The sequence below is a fragment of the Saccopteryx leptura genome, chromosome 1, assembly GCF_036850995.1.
Source record: "Saccopteryx leptura isolate mSacLep1 chromosome 1, mSacLep1_pri_phased_curated, whole genome shotgun sequence".
NCBI classification, from domain to species: domain Eukaryota; kingdom Metazoa; phylum Chordata; class Mammalia; order Chiroptera; family Emballonuridae; genus Saccopteryx; species Saccopteryx leptura.
In genome coordinates, this window is record NC_089503.1 from 222,429,976 (window position 1) to 222,450,430 (window position 20,455).

At 36.6% G+C, this 20,455-nt stretch overlaps 1 protein-coding gene across 2 annotated transcripts in view; it reads right to left on the reverse strand.

The window, feature by feature from the left end:
- TLL1 (tolloid like 1) overlaps positions 1–20,455 on the reverse strand; it is a 202,133-nt gene that overhangs the window by 8,341 nt on the left and 173,337 nt on the right. For both annotated transcript variants that reach the window (XM_066386943.1, XM_066386936.1), the window contains exons 17-19: positions 17,524–17,649; positions 14,783–14,910; positions 1,499–1,712 (exon numbers count right to left, since the gene is read on the reverse strand). In XM_066386943.1, coding sequence (XP_066243040.1) covers positions 1,499–1,712; positions 14,783–14,910; positions 17,524–17,649 — 468 coding nt within the window. The remainder of the gene's footprint in view (positions 1–1,498; positions 1,713–14,782; positions 14,911–17,523; positions 17,650–20,455) is intronic.

Sequence of the window (20,455 nt, forward strand, 5' to 3'; positions counted from 1 at the left end):
TAGTATAAATCAGATAAATATCCTGACAAGTAATATTCATAGCCACACAGACTTCAATATAAATCTAATGTTCATGATAAAATATACTAGAATGAAAAATAGTATTAGACAATGAAATAATTAAAATTCAGATTTCTAAAACAAAATTAAAAAGAAAACACAAGCAATCAGCATGAAACTGTGGCAAAAATCACTGCACTAAAATTGTTTCATGGCTGAGTATGTGGACCAGTGACTTTTTATTTATTTTATTTATTTTTATTTTATTACTAATTGTAATGTAGTAACTGATTAATTAGGGTGCATAGATTCAGAGAAAACATCTCCAGGTTATTTTGACATTTGATTATGTTGTATACCCACCACCCAAAGTCAAATTGTCTTCTGTCACCTTCTATTTGGTGATTTCTGGACCAGTGATTTTCAACCATTGTGCTGTAACACACTGGAGTGCCACAAGAATTTTAAAACATGCAATCATACAATATCTGACTATTTGGTCAGAGATACTGACCTCTTTTTCCTTATATAATCACATAAAAAATGACAACAAACACAACAATAGCCGTCCAGTGTGAATGAATTAAAAGTACACCTATTTTTTCCTGTCAGATCAGCAAAAAATATACTTTTGGTGTGCTGCAAAATCTTAGTCATTAGTTTACCTGTGCCACGAGATAAAAAAGGTTGAAAGTCGCTGATGCAGATGAGTTTTATACTGTTCTATACCAAGATAGACTTCTCCGAGAAGTCTCAATAGTTTATAAATAGGTAATACCACCAGATGGCACTATAAGCTAAATGACTTTAGTAAACATCTGCAATAAACTTGGTATTTTTAAAGACTGAAAGAAAGCACATTTCCTAGACATTATTAATATATTATTAAATTGGCTTCAAGTTATAAAAATGTTATTCTACATTTTCCCCTAAAATTTTCCATATTTTTCTAAATTATATTTTATTTCTTAAAGACTTCTAGAACGGCTGTATCTGTAAGAGTTGTATTAGGGATTAGGTTTACAGAACTACTGTGTTGCATGCCAAATAAGAGGGGAAAAATTAGGCTCTGTTAAATGGGAATAAGAATTCCAAATTTGATTTACAAAAAATATTAACACAAAAACTGGCCAACCAGGTAGAGAACACATAATTTTTGAATACCAAACTATAGATTTCTCTCTGTTAAATATGACATAAAAATTGAACTGTTGCAGTTAAAATAAAATAAATTCTAGAAATAATCCTACTTGATCATACTGCATTTGAACACGAATCAGACCAAACTATTAGGTTTCTTCCTAACTGCTCCGTGACTGCAAAGCTAGTTAGATTGCATGCTATGTGGTTCTTGAATATTTCGCACAGTGCTCCAGTGAGATTTTTTCTGCTATGCCTGGAAATCCACTTATGATCCTGTTGTGGGATCCACTGTATTCACAGAAAGAAAAACCTGGAACATAGTCAGAAAAGAGAAACAGGGCCCTAATTGGCTGACCTGTAGAATGTGTAGCTTGGAAGCCTTTTCTTTGAACAGACGCATCAGAAACAAACCGAACAAACATTTTATTTCCAGTAGCCACTAGGGGCTCTGGGATCTTGTTGCCACACAGTCGTCCAAGAATTGGTGATTTTTCCGTTTCTCCATCAAATACTTCCAAGTGATCATAAGCACATTCTTGATGTTGCTCAATCTCAAATTCACTAAAGGCCTGAAAGAGAGGGGGGGGGGGAATCGCATATCGTTAAAAATGGGTTTTTGTTTTTGAAGCAGAAATATAGATCAGTAAGATATGTTCAGCCATGCAAAGTATTTAATCCGTGTTGTACATTACTGAAAGAGCTGTAAAATGAATAGAATGTAAAAGCTCTAGGAAGACAAAATGAGGACAAACTGTAATAATTCCATGTGAAAGTCTACTATTTGACTGTTATCACTAATATACTATTGAATTAAATCTACTCTAATATTTAGACAGATTAAAATAACAAAATATTTTATTCTAAATTTAATTCAGAATTTTCTAAGCATCATAAAAATTTAAACTATTATATTAAAAAACTGATTTCTTCTGGTTTTGATGATCATAAACTACTGAACATCATCCTAGCTTTAGACACCTAAACTAAGAAGAAAACTCCAAAAATTGTATATTTTGAAAAAAAATAAGTGCAGTAAATCTTACAGAATAACTAAAATAAAGGGAAATTTCAATATATAATTCTTTATTTAGATTTTACAACCCATATTATTAGAAAACACTAATATGACTTTAGGCTAGATTTTTAAAATTTACTTTCAGAGAGGTGGTACATTAATTTTAATATTTGGAGTCTTATGAAGTTCAGTATGCTTTGCTATTTAAAAACCATTCTAATTTGCCTGTGTAGTAATATAACGTATAGGTCTTTGCAAGTTCTTAAAATAAAAATTCATTGAATATATAACACTGGGGAACAATTTTTTTTCATTTTCCATTGCATGAGGTTTTAGAACTGTTTCTATATATTTACACATCACTGATTCCAAATCTGAAACCTGTTTTTTGGTACATGCTCTAGTTTTTATGCAATTTTAGTTTCTTTTTGTTACATTTAATGGCATGCATTGGTTTTTAAATTGGAGTTAAAGTGCAATGACTCTTGGATTGAACATAACCATAAGGCAATTAACGTTTTACAAACATCACTTTTACATAATTTTAGTTCTTTTTAAATGTAAAAAATTATTCTGATAAAAACACTCTCTTATTTTATTTTAAGATTGAATCGTGGCTTCTTTGAGTAGGCGTAAATGTAAGAATAGTCCTGACACGTTCTGTTATATATGTGGCTGTTACACACTTCAACATCAAAGGTGCAATATTTCATCATTTGTGACATATGCATACATTGCCTATTTTCAAGTTCCCCTTGGCGATCAAGACAAGAATTGGGCTCCTCATAATGTGTGTCATAATTGTGAGAAAATGCTTCGTGACTGGACAAAAGGAAAACACAAAGGAATGCCTTTTGGTATTCCCATGGTTTGGCGTGAACCTAAGAACCACAGCAGTGACTGTTATTTCTGTCCGATCCATACAAAGGGCATCCGCAAGAAAAAATGGCATAGGATCACATATCCTAATATTCCTTCAGCAATACGACCTATCCCACACTCTGAGACACTCCCGGTTCCAGTTTTCAATGGTTTTATTTCTTCTAAGGACGAAGAAAGTGAACATGGTGATCAAGTGTATTTTGATAAGATGCATGAGGAAATGGTTTTAGAATCTGAAGGGTCTTCTTCTGATGCCAAGCAGTCATTAACCCCTCAGCAGTTTAGCCAACCTGAATTGAATGACTTAGTAAGAGATTTGGGCCTATCAAAGAAAGCAGCTGAGTTATTAGCCTCCGGGCTTCAAGAAAAGAATGTACTTCACTGGTCAGCTAAAGTATCCCATTTCAGGAAACGTGAACAAATTTTTGTGGACTTTTTTACGAAGACAAACACTTCGTTTACTGTCATGATATCAGTAGTCTTCTCAGCTAGGCAGTTGTTACCATTTACAGTCCAAAAGAATGGTAGCTATTTCTTGACAGAGTCTGAAATGTGTTCTACATAACGGTAATGTTTATGCAGTGGTTCCAATTGGTTATTCAACTCATCTGAGAAGATTATAATGACATAAAAATTGTCCTTGACTTTCTGAAGTATGAGGAGCATAACTGGATCATTTGTGTGGATCTTAAAATGGTAAATTTCCTGCTAGGACAACAGAGAGGTTTCACAAAGTATCCTTGCTTTCTGTGTTTGTGGGACAGCCGAGATCGGAAGAAACACTGGACACAGAAGGAATGGCCTAAACGTGAAGCTCTGGAAGTAGGGATGCAAAATATTGTGAATGAGCCTGTAGTTAATCGAGACAGGATCATTTTTCCCCCACTTCACATCAAACTTGGCTTAATGAAGCAGTTTGTTCAGGCTTTGAATAGAGAAAGTGAATGCTTTCAACATATTCTTTCTGCTTTTCCTGCCTTGTCTTTCAAGAAGATAAAAGCAGGTGTATTCGATGGACCTCAAATTTGAATCCTCATACGTGACGAAGAATTTGCCAGGAAGATGCATAAGGAGGAGAAAGCAGCATGGCAGTCTTTTGTGGATGTTACAAAGAACTTCTTTGGCAACAAAAAGCAGAAAACTATGAACTTCTGGTTCAAAGGATGCTGTTGGCTTTCTGCAACATTGGATGTAACATGAGCGTTAAGATTCACTTCCCGGACAGTCACTTTGATAAGTTTCCCGAAAATCTTGGAGCTGTTATGTTAGTGATGAGCAGACTACTGCTGGAGCATCAAACGAGATTGTCCTCAACAAGTACACAAACGCAAGAGCTACAAACACAAATTTTTGCCTGAATAGAATTTAAATAAGTTTTGTGCAAATTTTATGATTAAAATAAGTGTTTTAATATGTTCTATTTTGAAATTGTAGACAAATTCTGATGCAATCATACCTTTTAGTGTATTAGTGTATTTACTGCATTATTATAAATTATTATATTTTCACAAAGATGATGCCCAAGAAGACATTCTACTTCATTATGTTAAACTAAATGTTGAAAATTTTACAATAAGATGAAACCCTAAAATCTTGAATTGCAAAAAAACCCCTGTAGCTTACAGAGAAAAACTAATGTCAGAGTTGAGATCAGCTCGCTCGAATTAGGTAAGAACAAGTGTGTTTATGGATGCAACAAAAATTTTGTTCCCCAGTATAATGCATTATATTTCACAAATGAAAGTTTAATTGAGAAGGGCTGAAACTAACATTGTCCAAACTATTAATAAATCCAGGAATTCTAGATTATTTGCAATTGCCAATTAAAGCTTTTTCCTTTCTCCCCCAAAACTATCATACATTCAAAAATAAGCCATCACTACTATTTAAGTCTATAATGCAAAGCTAAAAAAGAAAAGAAACCTGAGGAAATATAAGCTATACTTGAAAATTAATTAATTTTGCTACAATCTCTGACGCATAAAATATTTGCACATAACTTTTTTTAAAACTATTTTATTTTATTTTATTTTTCTGAAGTGAGAAGCTAGGAGGCCGAGAGACTCTCGCATGCGCCCAACCAGGATCCACCCGGCATGCCCGCTAGGGGGCGATACTCTGCTCATCTGGGATGTTGCTCCATTGCAACCGGAGCCATTCTAGCGTCTGAGACAGAGGCCATAGAGCCATCCTCAGCGTCTGGGCCAACTTTACTCCAATGGAGCCTTGGCTGCGGGAAGAAGAGAGAGAGAGACAGAGAGGAAGGAGAGGGGGAAGGATGGAAAAGCAATGGGCACTTCTTCTGTGTGACCTGGCCAGGAATTGAACCAGGGACTTCCACACGCCTGGTACATGCTTTACCACTGAGCAAACCAGCCAGAACTGCCTATAAATTTTTTTATATACATGTTGCTCTAATGAAGTTTTGTGAAGTGACCATAATTCTCAATTAAGACATACAGTTTGCAACTTTCAAAGAAAAAGTGACTAAGAACAGTTCTCCCTTGGCACTGGCCACAGTTATCTATTCCACACCACCCCACACAACTGTTTACTATCACTTCTGACTTTGGAGGTGTAAGCAGATAAATGGAAGAAGTAACTTATTTTAATTAGGGTGTAGGAGAAAGGAATTAACAGTACTTAAAAAATAAAAGAAAATATAGAGGGCTGATCTTTCATGTCTCATTCTATTATACTTTATTAAAAATTATAAATTAAGACCCTGGCTGGTTGGCTCAGTGGTAGAGCGTCGGCCTGGCGTGCAGGAGTCCCGGGATCGATTCCCGGCCAGGGCACACAGGAGAAGCGCCCATCTGCTTCTCCACCCCTCCCCCTCTCCTTCCTTTCTGTCTCTCTTTTCCCCTCCCGCAGCCAAGGCTCCATTGGAGCAAAGTTGGTCCAGGCGCTAAGGATGGCTCTGTGGCCTCTGCCTCAGGTGCTAGAATGGCTCTGGTTGCAACAGAGCGATGCCCCAGATGGGCAGAGCATCGACCCCTGGTGGGTGTGCCGGGTGGATCCTGGTCAGGCGCATGCGGGAGTCTGTCTGACTGCCTCCCTGTTTCCAACTTCAGAATAATAAAAAATAAATTAAAAAATTATAAATTAAAATGTTATAACAAATAAGCATTAAAGGATCATTATTTGTTACAATCAGTATGGGTAAAAAGGCATATTCACTGCATTTGACCAAAGACACTGGATAGTGTGAAAAAAGACAATAGCACAAATAATTGCACTGGAAACATACAAACAAAAATGGTGCTGGAAAATATAGTGAACAGAGTGTAATTATCCTGAAACAAAATATTCAAAGTATCCAGTCACTGCAGGTGTTTGCCACTTCTTTTTCTCTGTAATACAGTGGCAGAGAACAGAATAGAGCAGACATAGGATATAGAAGAACCTAACTGGACATTGGCTGAATGTCTGGATAAGACTGTTCATTCATTTGCCAACTGACCTATCCCATGTGGCCAAACCCATGAGTGGAAATGCTTTGAAGTGGCATACCAACACTGCTGATTTTCTGCTTCTCCTGAGATGGTAGCCAGCTTCTCTTATCCTTGTATACACATCTACAGTCTCAATATCAGTTTGTAACTGTTAGAAAACCAATAAGACAAATTGGCTTAACTGCAACCAGAAAACTTTATTAAATATAAAATCAAGCTTCTGAATTATAAGATCAATATCATTTCCAGAGGGGAAAGAAAAACAACATCTGAAAACCACGTCAAGTAATTCTTTTGGATGTGATTTAAAATAATTCACCGATAAAGAACAGAGAAGCCTACTGTGTAGAAGAGAAAGTTGTAAGTATGATGGGGGTAATGGCATTCTAAAGCATATACTCTAAGTAAAAGTTAAACACGGGATCAGAATTTACAGACCACATGTGTTCAGTTCATTGATTGGTCCATTGAAAACTAAGTGAATGAGATAAGTAAGTGACTACTTCACTTCCTAATAAAATGCAGGACGTCTGGAGTAAATCATAACATCTGTTTTACAGAACAGAGCACCACTACACAGAGTGGCATTGAGCTGGTGGGCTGGGGGGCATACTGACACCTGGTCTGGAGCCAACTGGCTTCAGCTTTTTATCAAATTACTAATGGAATCAGACTGACTCTATAAGAATCAAATTAGGCAAAGGTTTTGTAGCTGACATATTCACAAGCAATGCAAACAATTCTTGTTCATTATGGTATTAATGAATTTTCCTCTTGGAATTGGTAGCAGCTTGTTAGGTAGGTCAAATGCAAAGATTGGGTGGTCCCTTTCTAGCATGCAGCCTAGCCCAAATGCCCTACCACACACAAGCAAACGCATGACTAACTCGCATGCTGAGATCTCATAAATCTGGCCCTTAATATCATCGAGACATCCACGTAGAGGAACCTCCATGTGTAGTGGCTTTGTCTTAATACAAAGTATTTTTAGGCCACAGAAAACTATTATGGGAGCCCATGGGAAATTAGAAATCTTTAAAAGTACTTTTTAGTTTCCAAAGATAAAGTGAGACACTCGATTTATTACTTTCTTCTATGACATGCTGAGTCATGAATCTCTGTATCTAAGTAAGCAGAATTTGGACATTTCCAGCCACCAGGGACCAATTCTACAGAAATGCCCCACAAAAGCACTTAGACACCTCCAAACTCCTTCCACTTCACAATGAGGAGAGGACAGCTGGCGAAGCTGAAGCCTGCAGTTGTAGGGAACTCTGATGTCTGCTGAAACAGTGCCCTCTTTTGGAATACTTTTACATATTTTTATTAAGTATTTAAACTGATACTTTACAGATATTTTGGTATTCAAACTTAAACCTTATTCATTCCATGATTATATTTTTATGATTTTAATCTTACTAATCTGGGTTTTATTTATTATTTTCTTTATTGATTTTAGAGAGAGGAGAGGAGGGGGTGGGGAGAGAAATATCAAGTCGCTGTTCCACCTGTCTGTGCATTCACTGGTTGATTCTTGTATGTGCACCAACCCGGGATCAAACCCACCATCCTGACACACCACAACAATGCTCCAAGCAGCTGAGCTACCTGGCCAGAACCAGGGACCACTCTTAATACTTTTGTTGTTTTCTTGTTTTTTCCTTTTTAAAAAATATGTCAATTAATTATTTGGTGGATTAGAAATTAGAGTGTTCCTTTTACCTCCTAGAGACTACAAAGCAAACGTCAAGAGAAAAAAATGCATCAAGGTGAAAGTATGTTCTTGAATGTAATTAACAGCTTCTTTTTTACTTATCCTAATAGGTTTTAGAAAGACCAAGAAAGAGTGAATAACTGTGAGCTCTAGTCAGGAATCTTAATGTATTTCCCACAAGACAAATGAAGAGATTAAGGAATCCCATTCAAAAGAAATAAAATTGAACATTCATTTGAGGCTGTGGAAAGAATAACTGTGTTTCTGGAACACCCAAGCCAGTCTAATCTACCTGGCTGGCCACCAGCCAGGCTTGCATATGCAGGCCGCTCATGTGAACATCTGTGGAGTAGCTTTTATTGAAAATACAAGCACTGGCTAAAGGATAAGGCTTTTCAGAGTCACTGCATATATTCACAAAGGACAAGATAATAAAATGATAGTGCTTAACACAGAAATAAAATTTAGCTATGGTGACTGCTTAAGAGAATTAAAGACACTGATGCAATCTGAGCAGCTGTGAAGCTATGAAATAAGATTCAGAGCTCCCTGGTCCCAATCATCTTTTGCCTTTTCCTGTTTTTGGTAAGAACTGTCATTTGGTTTCCCGCAAGATATTGGCAGAATTAGAGGCCATTGGAAAAAACGGCACAGTAGAATACAAACCCTGGCCTTCTAATTAAAAGTCCTTTTTTTTTCCATGAGTCTTCTATAACAGCGATTAAATACATGGTAGAAAATTATATAACACTGGTGAGTGTTTTTGTTTTCTAAATATCACCTATATGAAGCTATAAATTGCAACTTCATAATTTAGCAAAACTCTAGGCTATAATACATCAAATAAAAATGACATAAGTACATTAACCTGTATGCTCCTTTACCTGGAACTTTGTTTCAGTTTTATTTCTTTTGTTTTTAATGAAGAGTAATTCAAAATTTAAAAAAAAAAGGTACCCAAAATTTGATAATCAGTTTAGTTCCTCAAAACCAAAATAGGATGAAGTGAGAAATACTAGATCCTTTCCTTATTATTCATAACTTTATCCCTTTTTTTCAGCAAGAAGAGTTTTCCAAGTACCTTTCAACCAAGGTTTCTTTTATTTTGTAGCTATTACCATGCACCAAGTGTCTCATGATTAAATACACACCTACACACAAACTAAAAACAAGGTTAATGTAGTAGCATCCCATTGTTGCTGCAGCAAAGGACCACAAACTTAGTGGCTTAAAACACGAATTTGTGTCCTAAGGCCGCGGAGGTCAGTAGTCTATAAAAATGGCTGAGCAGCCCATGTGCCTTCCAGAGGCTCTCAGTGAGAATCTGTGTGCTTGCCTTTCCAGCTTCTGAAGGCTGCTCTCATTCCTTGGTTCCTGTTTACCTCCTCCACCTTGCAAACCAGCAGTATAGCATCTCCTCTCCTCTCTGCCCTCCTGCCTCCCTCTCAGAAGGGCCCTCCTGAGTCAGACATTCCAGCACAGTCTCTCCATTTCAAGATCTTTAATGTAACCACAGTTCCTGTTGCCATGTAAGGTAACATATGTAACAGGTTCCGGGGATTAGGATGAGGACATGTTTCGGGGACATAGGGAGAATTATTGGACCTACCATAGAAAGAAAGTCTGAATGTTTTCATTCTGTGTTTTCCAGGAAAATGAGTACAAACACTTATGACTCCATGATTTCAAACTGTTTTACCCTTGACCTTCTTAGCTTGGGTCAATGAACTAAATCTACAGGGAAAATATGGCCTGTGGCCTGTTTTTGTAATTAAACTTTTATTAGAACACACCACGTCCACTCATTTGTGGATCGACTATGGCTGCTTTCACAATAAAGCAGCAGCATAAAATTATGTTGCAACACAGATGACACGGTCTGCAAAGTCTATAGTATTTACTCTTTGGCCCTTTAAAGAAAATGTTTTCTGACAAGTAATCATTAGCTAAATTTTTAATCATTAAAATTTAATTTCAAATTTATAAAGCTACCCAAAAACTCGATCATGGTTAAATTACATAATAAAATGGTATAAATATTTTATTAATCATGATCACAATTATGATTATTTGGATACCCTGCATCAGTGTTCAATGTCATCCAATAAAGCACTATGATGTCAAACACTTTATATACAAGTTTAATTTAATACACAAGAAATGTATAAGTATTAGCTCCAATGCAGATGAAATTAAGGCTTTAAAGGATAAACATCTTCCCAAGATAACATGGCTAAGTAAGCAGAAGAGCTACGATCTAGATCCCAGCTCTTCTAGATGCAAATATAGATGTTCCTAATCCCTCCATACATATTTCTCTTGTGTGTCTGTTTTAGTCACTCATTCTAAGTTTGTCTTACAAGCATGATTATTTTCCATTTAAATTTTCATATATATACGCATACACAGCAATTACAGATTTCGTTTGTCTCTGATGTAGGATGCTATAATTAAAAATAAGATTAAATGTAGAGACAGAATGCCTGGGCGTGGAAGTATTTATATGCCTACTAGTTTTATAAGTCACCTAAACTGCCTGGGACTGCTTTCTTATCTACTGATCCTAATTCTTAGAGTGACATTTGGAGTCATGTTTTATATGAACATGATTAATGGGAAAACAGAGTAGAGATTCAATATTATGCTCTTATTCAGAAACTTGGAGTGGCAAAAGTGAGTGTTAGAACAGTCTTCCAGGTGGTGCTGATGCATGCCAATGTCTGCAAAAACTGGCTTAGACTGTAACTACATTGACCAAGATCACAAAGTACTCTCATTTTCTTTCTGACAATTACCTTAATATAATGGCAGGTATAACCACTGTTGAACAAAGCTGCTTTATGTCCTGATCCTCAAGAAAATATCTGCATGAAAAATAAAGCCTGTAATTTATGAAGGAGCAGGCTTAAGAGTTGGAAAGGATGTTCAATAAGCTCGAAAGCATATAGTTGAGAATGAATAAAGTATTGCCAAATTGAGTTTATATCAGAAGTTCTATTTCCTGTTGGGTATAAAAAGCTGAAAATAGGGTTGCTTTTAATGGAGTAGGAAAAACCCTTGTAAACTAATAAAAATCATGACTTTGCTGAACACATCCAAGATCTGAAGTCACCAGTCAACCAAGAAGTATCAAATCCACTGAATCTCAGGCCCCTCCAAGGAAAGATGAGATATAGCACCTGCCCAGAGTGAGGGACTACAGAAGGAAGAGATGCTCAGTGCCTGGAACTAGGTCAGAAGTATTCAGCCACACATTTTAATGGATTGGTAATCAGGTGTGAATGAGGGTAAGAGTATAAAACCCCTCGGAGCTGCAGACACAGGGGGAGTTTACAACCACTCACAAGCTCTTCTCCATGAATTCAATCTCCTGTTCATGAGAAAGACTGTGGGCACAGCAGGATGGCCAAGTGTCTTCCTTGTGTTACAGGCTTGAAGAGGGAACTGGTCACTGCTATGAGAAAAGCATGAAGCACTGTTGCAACTTTCTCTGGGAAACAGAGCCGTAAGCCTCTGGGGGAGGAGCAGAAAACCCTGTCACTACCAGGGCAAAGGTATAGATCTAGTGTAGCCAAGGGAATGGTTTAAAACAAAACAAAACATGCTCTGCCCCTGGGGAAGTCCTGGGCACAGGTTCCTATACCAATAACATTGGAGGTCTGCAACAATTATAAGAGGGCAAAGAAACTCTTGCCTATAGGCCAACTAGAGCTATAGGTGGGATTTGATTGCCATGGAGACAAAAGACATGACCACTGAGAAAGGCCAGCCCTAAGACCCCAAAACACAGAGCTTGTCTAAAGTGGAGTCTGTGCTAAGACAACAGAGAGCTTCTTGCCCTCACCACCAGACTAGCAAGCACCAAGTAACAAGCAACGGCAGTCTACCCCTAAAAAGGAAATAAGTGTGGAGAGGGACACAGTTCATGGCTGATATCAACAGGGCAGCTAAAGATGAAGGACTAACATTGAGAAAATGTCTTTGAAATTGCAGACTCCTGTCTAAGAAAAAGGAATTTGAAGCCAATGGTACACTTCTGGTAACCATAAGAACAAGAAAACTCAAACTCAGTTTACTTACTGAAAAGAGTCACTCAACAACACCCTCTCCCATACACACATATACACTGTTGTGGTATTCTGTGTTGGCAGTCTGAGAAGACTAATACATTTGCGAACTACAACAATGAGTCAAATGGAAATGTTAGAGATAGAAAACATAATAAGAGAGATTAAGAATACCTTTAAAAAGCTTATCAGTAGACTCAAAACAGCTGAAGAAACAATCATAACACTGGAAGATAGGTTCATAGAAAATACTAAAATGTATACTCAAAAAGGGTGACAAAAAATAACAGAACATCCAAGAGTTAAGGGATAATATGAAACAACCTAATATGTGTGTAATTTAAGTCCAAGAAAGTGAAGAGACACAATGTATAGAACAATTTTATGAAAAAATAATGGTTGAAATTTTTCAAAAATTTATGATAGACAGCACAATACAAGTGAAAAAATTTATAGAATTTTGAGAAGAATAAATTACTACACAAACACACTTTCTCTCTCTCACACACCTAGGTACATTGAATTTAAATTGCTGGTAAAAAGTAAATGTTGAATACAACCATAGACAAAAGAAATCATTACTTTCATGGGAATAAAATTAGGATTTACAACACACTTATCAGAAATAATAAATGTCAAAAAATAATGGAGTTAAAGTTTTCAAGTGCAGATAGGAAAATAAAATTGGCATCCTAGAATTCTATACCTAATGAAAATGTCTTTAAAATAGTGATACTACATGGACAGACTTTACACAAAATATAAAAAGAAATTTTTCAGAGAGGACTTTGATACCAGATGAAATTTGAACGTATGCACAGAAAAAAATGTCTTTGGGAAGATCCATGTTTCCAACTCTCTGAACTAACTGAACACTGCTGATAAGAATGTAGCCTTTAGAGCTCAGCCCATAGCTTGAGAGTGATCCTCTCAATCAGGACCTTGGACAGGACTAAAAAGCAATCAAGTTTCTACAGTGCTGTCATCTGAGCATCTAGAATACATACAGGGTGTGGCTGAAATGAATTGTTGTCCCTATTTGGAAACTCACTTACTACTATTTTACAAATAGCATGACTGCAAGGAGTTCCATAATAGGAATATGAATGTGTCGGTGGGTGACCATCTCTTATTTTATTATTATAATGCTACATAGAAATACAGCCTCTTTATAGGCCAAAAAAATGTTCACTGAGAAAAGGGTTCAAATAATTTTAAAATTAACTTTATGGTTGGGATTGGTCCAACAAGCTACCAATGACTGATAGCCTCATTCTCAAGGCAATGCCTTGTCCTTTAGAATGGTAACTGCTAGACTCGTCCTGAGCCTTGCTAGCTGGCATTCTTGCTTGCTATACTGACCACAGCATATTGCAGGAAATTGTTAAAATGTGTATATTCCTATAATTTTATTTTTTTAAATTATACTCTTCAAGTATTCTGTAGCCTATAATAAAATTTAATATATCCTCTCAGATGGCCAGGACAGAATGCAAGTCTAAAAGAATACAAGCGAGAGAGGACAAACATTACATTCATATTTGAATTTGGGAGAAGTCTAAGGATATCAATATCCATCTAAAGAGGGCAACTATTTATATATTATGCAAACATAATATTCACAAACCACAAAAAATTAGTTTTATTATAAAAAATACATATGCTTTGTATATGAGGCATGTAGAATTGACATTGCCAGTAGAATTTACTATGCTGTGGTTAAGTGAATATTTATTGTATTGCTGTTATGCTAAATTTCTGTTTTGTTCCTTTATTTTTTCCCTGTGGAAACATCATTTTCAATAATACATTAGGATCTGACCAGGCAGTGGCACAGTGGATACAGCATCGGTCTGGGATGCTGAGGATCCAAGTTTGAAACCCCAAGGTCATTGGCTTGAGCACGGGCTCATTAGCTTGCATGCGGGATCGCTGACTTGAATGTGGGATTATAGACATGACCCCATGGTTGCTGGCTTGAAGCCCAAGGTTGCTGGCCTGAGCCCAGGGGTGCTGGTTTGAGCAAGGGGTCACTGGCTCAGCTGGAGGCCCCCGGTCAAGGCACAGATGAGAGAGCAATCAATGAACAACTAAGGTGCCGCAACTACAAGTTGATGCTTCTGTCTCTCCTTTTCCTGTCTGTCTGCCTCTCTCATTCACTAAAGTAATAGTAGCAGCAGTAGTAGTAGTAGTAGTAATAATAATAATAATAAAAATACATTAGGAAATAGAACTACTGTCTTGCAGCAACTTTGGGAATGCCTTTTAAAGCACACAGGATAAGATCAGTATATGAGAATTAATGGCTACTATTACTATTGCCTTGATTTAGGAAATCAGGGATTTGCTTAGTATTAATAGGAAAGTATAGGAAAGAAAATCTTTTCTATCAATATTTGCTAACTAATTCAATTCAATTAAATAAACATTCAGTTTACTTCCATGTGCTAGCCATGGAAGACATGGGCAGTCAGCTTAATAAAAGAAGGGTTACATGCTCACTTACTAATTTGACTCGATGGCCCGGAGTGGCACTGATTTCCCATATGCATTCCTTCCTGCTTGGGTACTTGTCTGGCCAGTTGGGACTGGTGATGAAGCCATTTGGACTATGGATCTTCTGTTCACACTCAGCTGTGCCAATAACGATAATATCAATCAGTATAGAAAACTAGCTCAGGTTTGGACCAACAAGAAAGCAGCCTGTTTATCCACTATCCTACTGGGAGATTTTCCTGAATACCAACTAATCATCACTCTAGCCCCTGTTATCTCATTCATCTCTTTGGCGCACAGGTTGTTGAGCAAAATCATGCAAAGTTTTGTTTTCTTGCTTTCATGAAATTAAACGTTTATGCTAAATTTTATAAGTGCCTAAAAGAAAATAAACTATTTTAAACTTCTGGCTCTTGTAAGCTCAGATTTTAACAGAGCCACATCTATTGACAATCAAGGATATCAACACTTGGTATGTACAACACTTGGTATGTACAACACAATATTTAATGCAATGCCATGAACAAAAATCAATAGTTTATGCCATTTCCATTCATTGTTTTCTACTCATAGAAGCATCATTTATAGCTAATTAACATAAAGTGGCCACTTTATGAATTGTGTATTTACATTTTCTCCTTCCTTTGGTTAAAGTGTATACTTGAATACCAAAATTAAAAGTTTAGCTACTAATGTGAATTAACCCTAATTTCATCAAAGTATAATGAAGCAATAAAGGGGAAAAAATAAATGAACAGCTATGAGCCATGGTGATAGCTTCTAAACTAATTCCCAGGAATATTCAATTAACATGAAACTTCTTTTAGGTTTTTCATGATTAAAATGGCATCATTTTAAAGGGGACCATTTGTTAATACTAAACTTCAAAAACACTTAATATCCTCCAGCACTGTTCATTCCATAGAATTTATGGAGCAGCACCCTAGCATCCTGATTTGTACTGAATTATTTGTTATGTATTGTGTATCCCATCCTAAAATACAATAAATTCTCTGAAATTTCCGAGAAACCTCTCCGGAGAAATTCTTTACTAAATGGACAAAACACCTGTTACGCTGCAGGGCTCCACCAGGGTAAGATGCTGACAGTGATGTGCTGCTGTCACATTCCTTACTACTTGACCTTTATCTTAACTGTGCTAGGTGTCCACAGAGAGAGGTTTGGGTTTGTGAGGGATAGAAAAAGGAGGTGGAATTCAGCTTTCTGGCAATATAGGATCATGTAGCAAGAAAACAGCCTTAAAGTATGGATCCTGCCTTGACAAGGGTTTTCTACATTCCCTGGCCCCAGTGTTTGCCTTTCGATATGAAATGTGGAGTCTGCAGAACCAGGCAAAGGACCTGTGTGACCGAACCAAGAAGCTTGCTGATATCTGTGGACAGGCCCGCACGATAGCAGAGGGGAGAGAAAATCGGATCCCTCCCCTGGGAGTCAAAGTGGACTTTTGTGGGGTACTTGGATATAGTTTTATCTAAAAGAAAGTATCTTATAAAATAATTTCTAGAAAGTATTTACTGCAATAAACAGAGATTTAGGATGTCTACTCTTAATTGCTACCTGTGACCCATGAGCTACATGCATACTCTGCAAAAGCTGGCTCATTTTTGCTCTGAATTACCTTCCATATCTGCAAAAAAACTGGGTCTATTCCTCAGGCTGCTGATTGCATAGACTACTTTACCAAGTTACAAATACCAGAATCCCCATGGATCTGGACTCATGCTGTACTCATAGAAGCGAAAAGAAACAAATATCCTGTTTGCCTATGATTCTGGGCAATGTCAATAATTCACTGAAAACAGAAAAAATACCATGACCCATGACCATATTTCAATGGAACTAACTGGAACAAGGGCCCATTCAGGATACTATTCAAATATCCATACAAACAATTGCTATCTAACTGGTTCCAGTCATGTACCTGCCGATCTACATATGCTAATAACACAAGTTAGGAAATCTGTCTTAGCAATTCTTTCAAAATAGGCATAAATCCGAGTTCAGTAGAAAATTCAGAAGCAGACCCTCAAAGGAAGAAATAAAAACTGAATAACTATTTCTTGGGTCAATCTAGCTCATACTGGCTAAGGAGATTAAGATCATTGTTTTTATAAAATCTTGGAATATTCTAAGATTCCAGAACTGGTAAGCTACTGTTGTGCTACTAGTATGTTTCTTTCCTTCTTCTCCCTTTTTTCTTCTTTTTTCCCCTCTAAAACCAAGACTTAAAACTTTAAATGGCACAGTGTCTACCACGTTCAAATGTCTTTCTCTGGGAGGCATTTGACTTTGACTCTCCTGGTATTTAAAGTGGCATCACTCATGTAGCACATATATGAGATATTTTGGGGAGGGAAATTTAACCAAATGCAAAGCTTTTAGCAGACGTTAAGTTTAAATGTGAAAGCTGTTTTAAGGTCTGTCCCATAAAGACCTGGGGACAAAGGGATGCGCCTTTGGCTGCCAGATGGCATCATAGCAGTGTCCGTGTCTGTTATTCAAAGTTATTCTAACACCACACGTGTGAAGTGCAGATATTGGGGTAATGCGAGGGTTCCAAATTTGCCTTGGATCTTTGATCACAGCACATACTGGTACTTTTTTTTTTGACATTTGGACACTCAAAAATGATGTTACTCATTGATACCATTAACCCTACCTGGAAGCGGTGTTTTACCCAAACGGCATGAAATTCTAGACTCTGTCAAGAAAAGAACACTTCTTTCATACCTTCCTTGCAGTCGTGTTTGTTCTCATGCAGCACAAACCCGTTCCGGCACTGGCACACGTAGCTTCCCACTGTGTTGACACATTCATGTTGACACCCACCATTATCCTTAGAGCACTCGTCTTTGTCTGGAAAAGAGATAACCTATAGTTTAGTAAGTGGCTTTGAAAAACAAAGAATATCAAAGGAGAATCATTTAGTTGTGGTTAACACTGGCAAAGGGTAAACTAAGCCACAGCTTTTCCTGTTCCCAACATAAAAAATAAAGATAAAAATATTAAAAGTGTCTTAGTTCTACCCAGTCCTTGTTTAGCTTGGTGCCTTGTACCACGAATTGAATTTCTGAGACCATTTGGGGCAGAAGGAGAACATACAGTTTTCATTCCGGGAGAAGAAGTTTTCAGTAGAAGTCAGGGATAGAACAGATCTTCTTGCAACTAACCCTAAACATTTATTGCCAATTAAAAAAAATAAATTGAAAATTGTGAATAGTTTGAATAAATGCAAGAAATGGCATTACAGTAGAGGGAAATCCTTCACTATATTAACAATGGTGTTTAGACAGAGGCTAAACAAGGTTCCAAGATATGTGTATAATTGCTAAAAAAACAGTTAGTAAAACTACTGTTAATTTTTTTTCATAACTTTGCAGTTAAGCTAAGCATTGATGAATCTGGACATTTCATAATATTTAAGACAGAAAAGGGCATGGTTAGACTAGCCTAAAGAAGAAAGCTAATTTATACAGTTTTAAAAAATCTACTAAAGCAGCCCAGTTTATTAATAAATAATTCCCTAAAAGGGCTTTCATGGTGCAAGAAGCAAAGGTTATATTAGGAAATATGAGCTTTAAGAAACAGCCAACAAATACACGATAGGAACAAAAGCCAAACTAGAGTAGTGGTCAACCAGTCCACCGAGAGGCGGCAGCCACCAGACTATGTCACCCAGCTCTCATTCCGTGGCTGGCATGTGCATTAAAGTCAAAACAGAACACTCAGACTACCATTACTCCCACAGCATAGAGAACCAAAGTCACACACTACAGTCATATCAGAGGGTAGGCTGAATTCATAATTTACACTGTCAACTGATTTTTTTAAAGGGAGTTTGTGAGCTCATGGTGATTCAAAAATAGTAAATGTATTTACCTTTCTGTCAAATAAAGAGTTACTCTGTGAAGATGCGTTTAGAGAAAACATTTTAATCAAAGTATCCGAGAGTAATTTTTAAGGATATGCCTATTTCTTCCCCTTTTGGAGACTGATTACATAACACAGTACACAGATGCTCTTGGGATATATTCATGCCTTGGCAATATCAAAATATTCTATATATATATATATATTCCCAAAGTTTTAAAAAACGTATCAGAATCAATATATCTGTGATTTTTGTGTTCTCCACCTCTCCTTAACAGTTCCACTACCCTTTTACTACTTACTATAGAGATGAAAAGAAAACACAGAAAAACATAGAATAAAGAAAAATACCTAGCATCAAACACCAAATGTATAGAAATTAGAAGTTAACAAAAAGTTAGCCTTGTAAAATTAATTTTAGAGAAATTTTTTTAAACTTTTTTTATTTTATTTTATTTTTTACAGAGACAGAGAGAGAGAGAGAGTCAGAGAGAGGGATGGACAGGGACAGATAGACAGGAACGGAGAGATGAGAAGCATCAATCATTAGTTTTTTGTTGCACATTGCAACATCTTAGTTGTTCATTGATTGCTTTCTCATATGTGCCTTGACCGCGGGCCTTCAGCAGACTGAGTAACCCCTTGCTCGAGCCAGTGACCTTGGGTCCAAGCTGGTGAGTTTTTGCTCAAACCAGATGAGCCCGCGCTCAAGCTGGCAACCTCGGGGTCTCGAACCTGGGTCTTCCGCATCCCAGTCCGACGCTCTGTCCACTGAGCCACCTCCAGGTCAGGCCTAGAGAAATTTTAATAATCTGGAATCCGTGTTCCCTTATTTGCATCAATAGTAAAAATTATAGTTTGAGTTATTAATGACTTATGCAGAAGGGTAGATGGTAAACCATACTTCCTACCACCATGGTGGCAGCTACCTACATTTTCTAATTCTAATAGTCAAGTAGTAAATGATCTAAATTTATTATGCTAATATACCTTTCCAGTGGCTCTTTAATTAAGATGCTTCACAAAACACTCTCTTATTAGTAGATATAGAAATATACTTCATTTTTATTAAATGGAAACAGCCAATTTAAAATTTTCTGGTGCCAGAATTCTTTACTCTGAAATAGACATTTACATTTCATATTTCATATGAAAATGTTTATATAATGATTGCTTGTTGTACTTAAAATAAAACTGACAGAGTGAAATTTAGTTGTATGATAGGTCAACCAGACTTTTGAGAGCTAGTTGAAAATCTAACAACTATAAGCAGAGTAGTTGCTAAGTGACAAACCCTATCACAGGGACTGCCTGAATCCTCCTTTTATCTGGATCTGTTTGGATTGCCATGTGTGAGATAGAAAACTGTTAAAATAAAAACATGAATGAATACAAGTTATCAATGCTGAAGTTTAAAATCCGTAGACATTTCATAATGAAAACAATTCCAATAAAAAAAAATTTCTAATGCTGAAGCTTCATTCTAATGGAGATCTCAAGTCACTAGCTTACATTTCTAAGGAGAATTTTTTTCTTTAGATTTGCTAGAACATAATATGACCTGTAGTCATCGTAACTAAAGAGAAATAATGGTGAAAGTAAAACCAATCATATTTGAATAGTAATTTTTATAGCAATTATTCATATTTCTGTTGTGCTGGAAAAATAATTTTAAAATATTAGTTAGAGGAAGTAGGGGAGAGAGGAAGAAGAGAAGGGAGAAGAAGAAAATGATTTTATATTATTTAAGTACCTATTATTTTTCAACTGCCCAGATGATTGGTATTTCTTG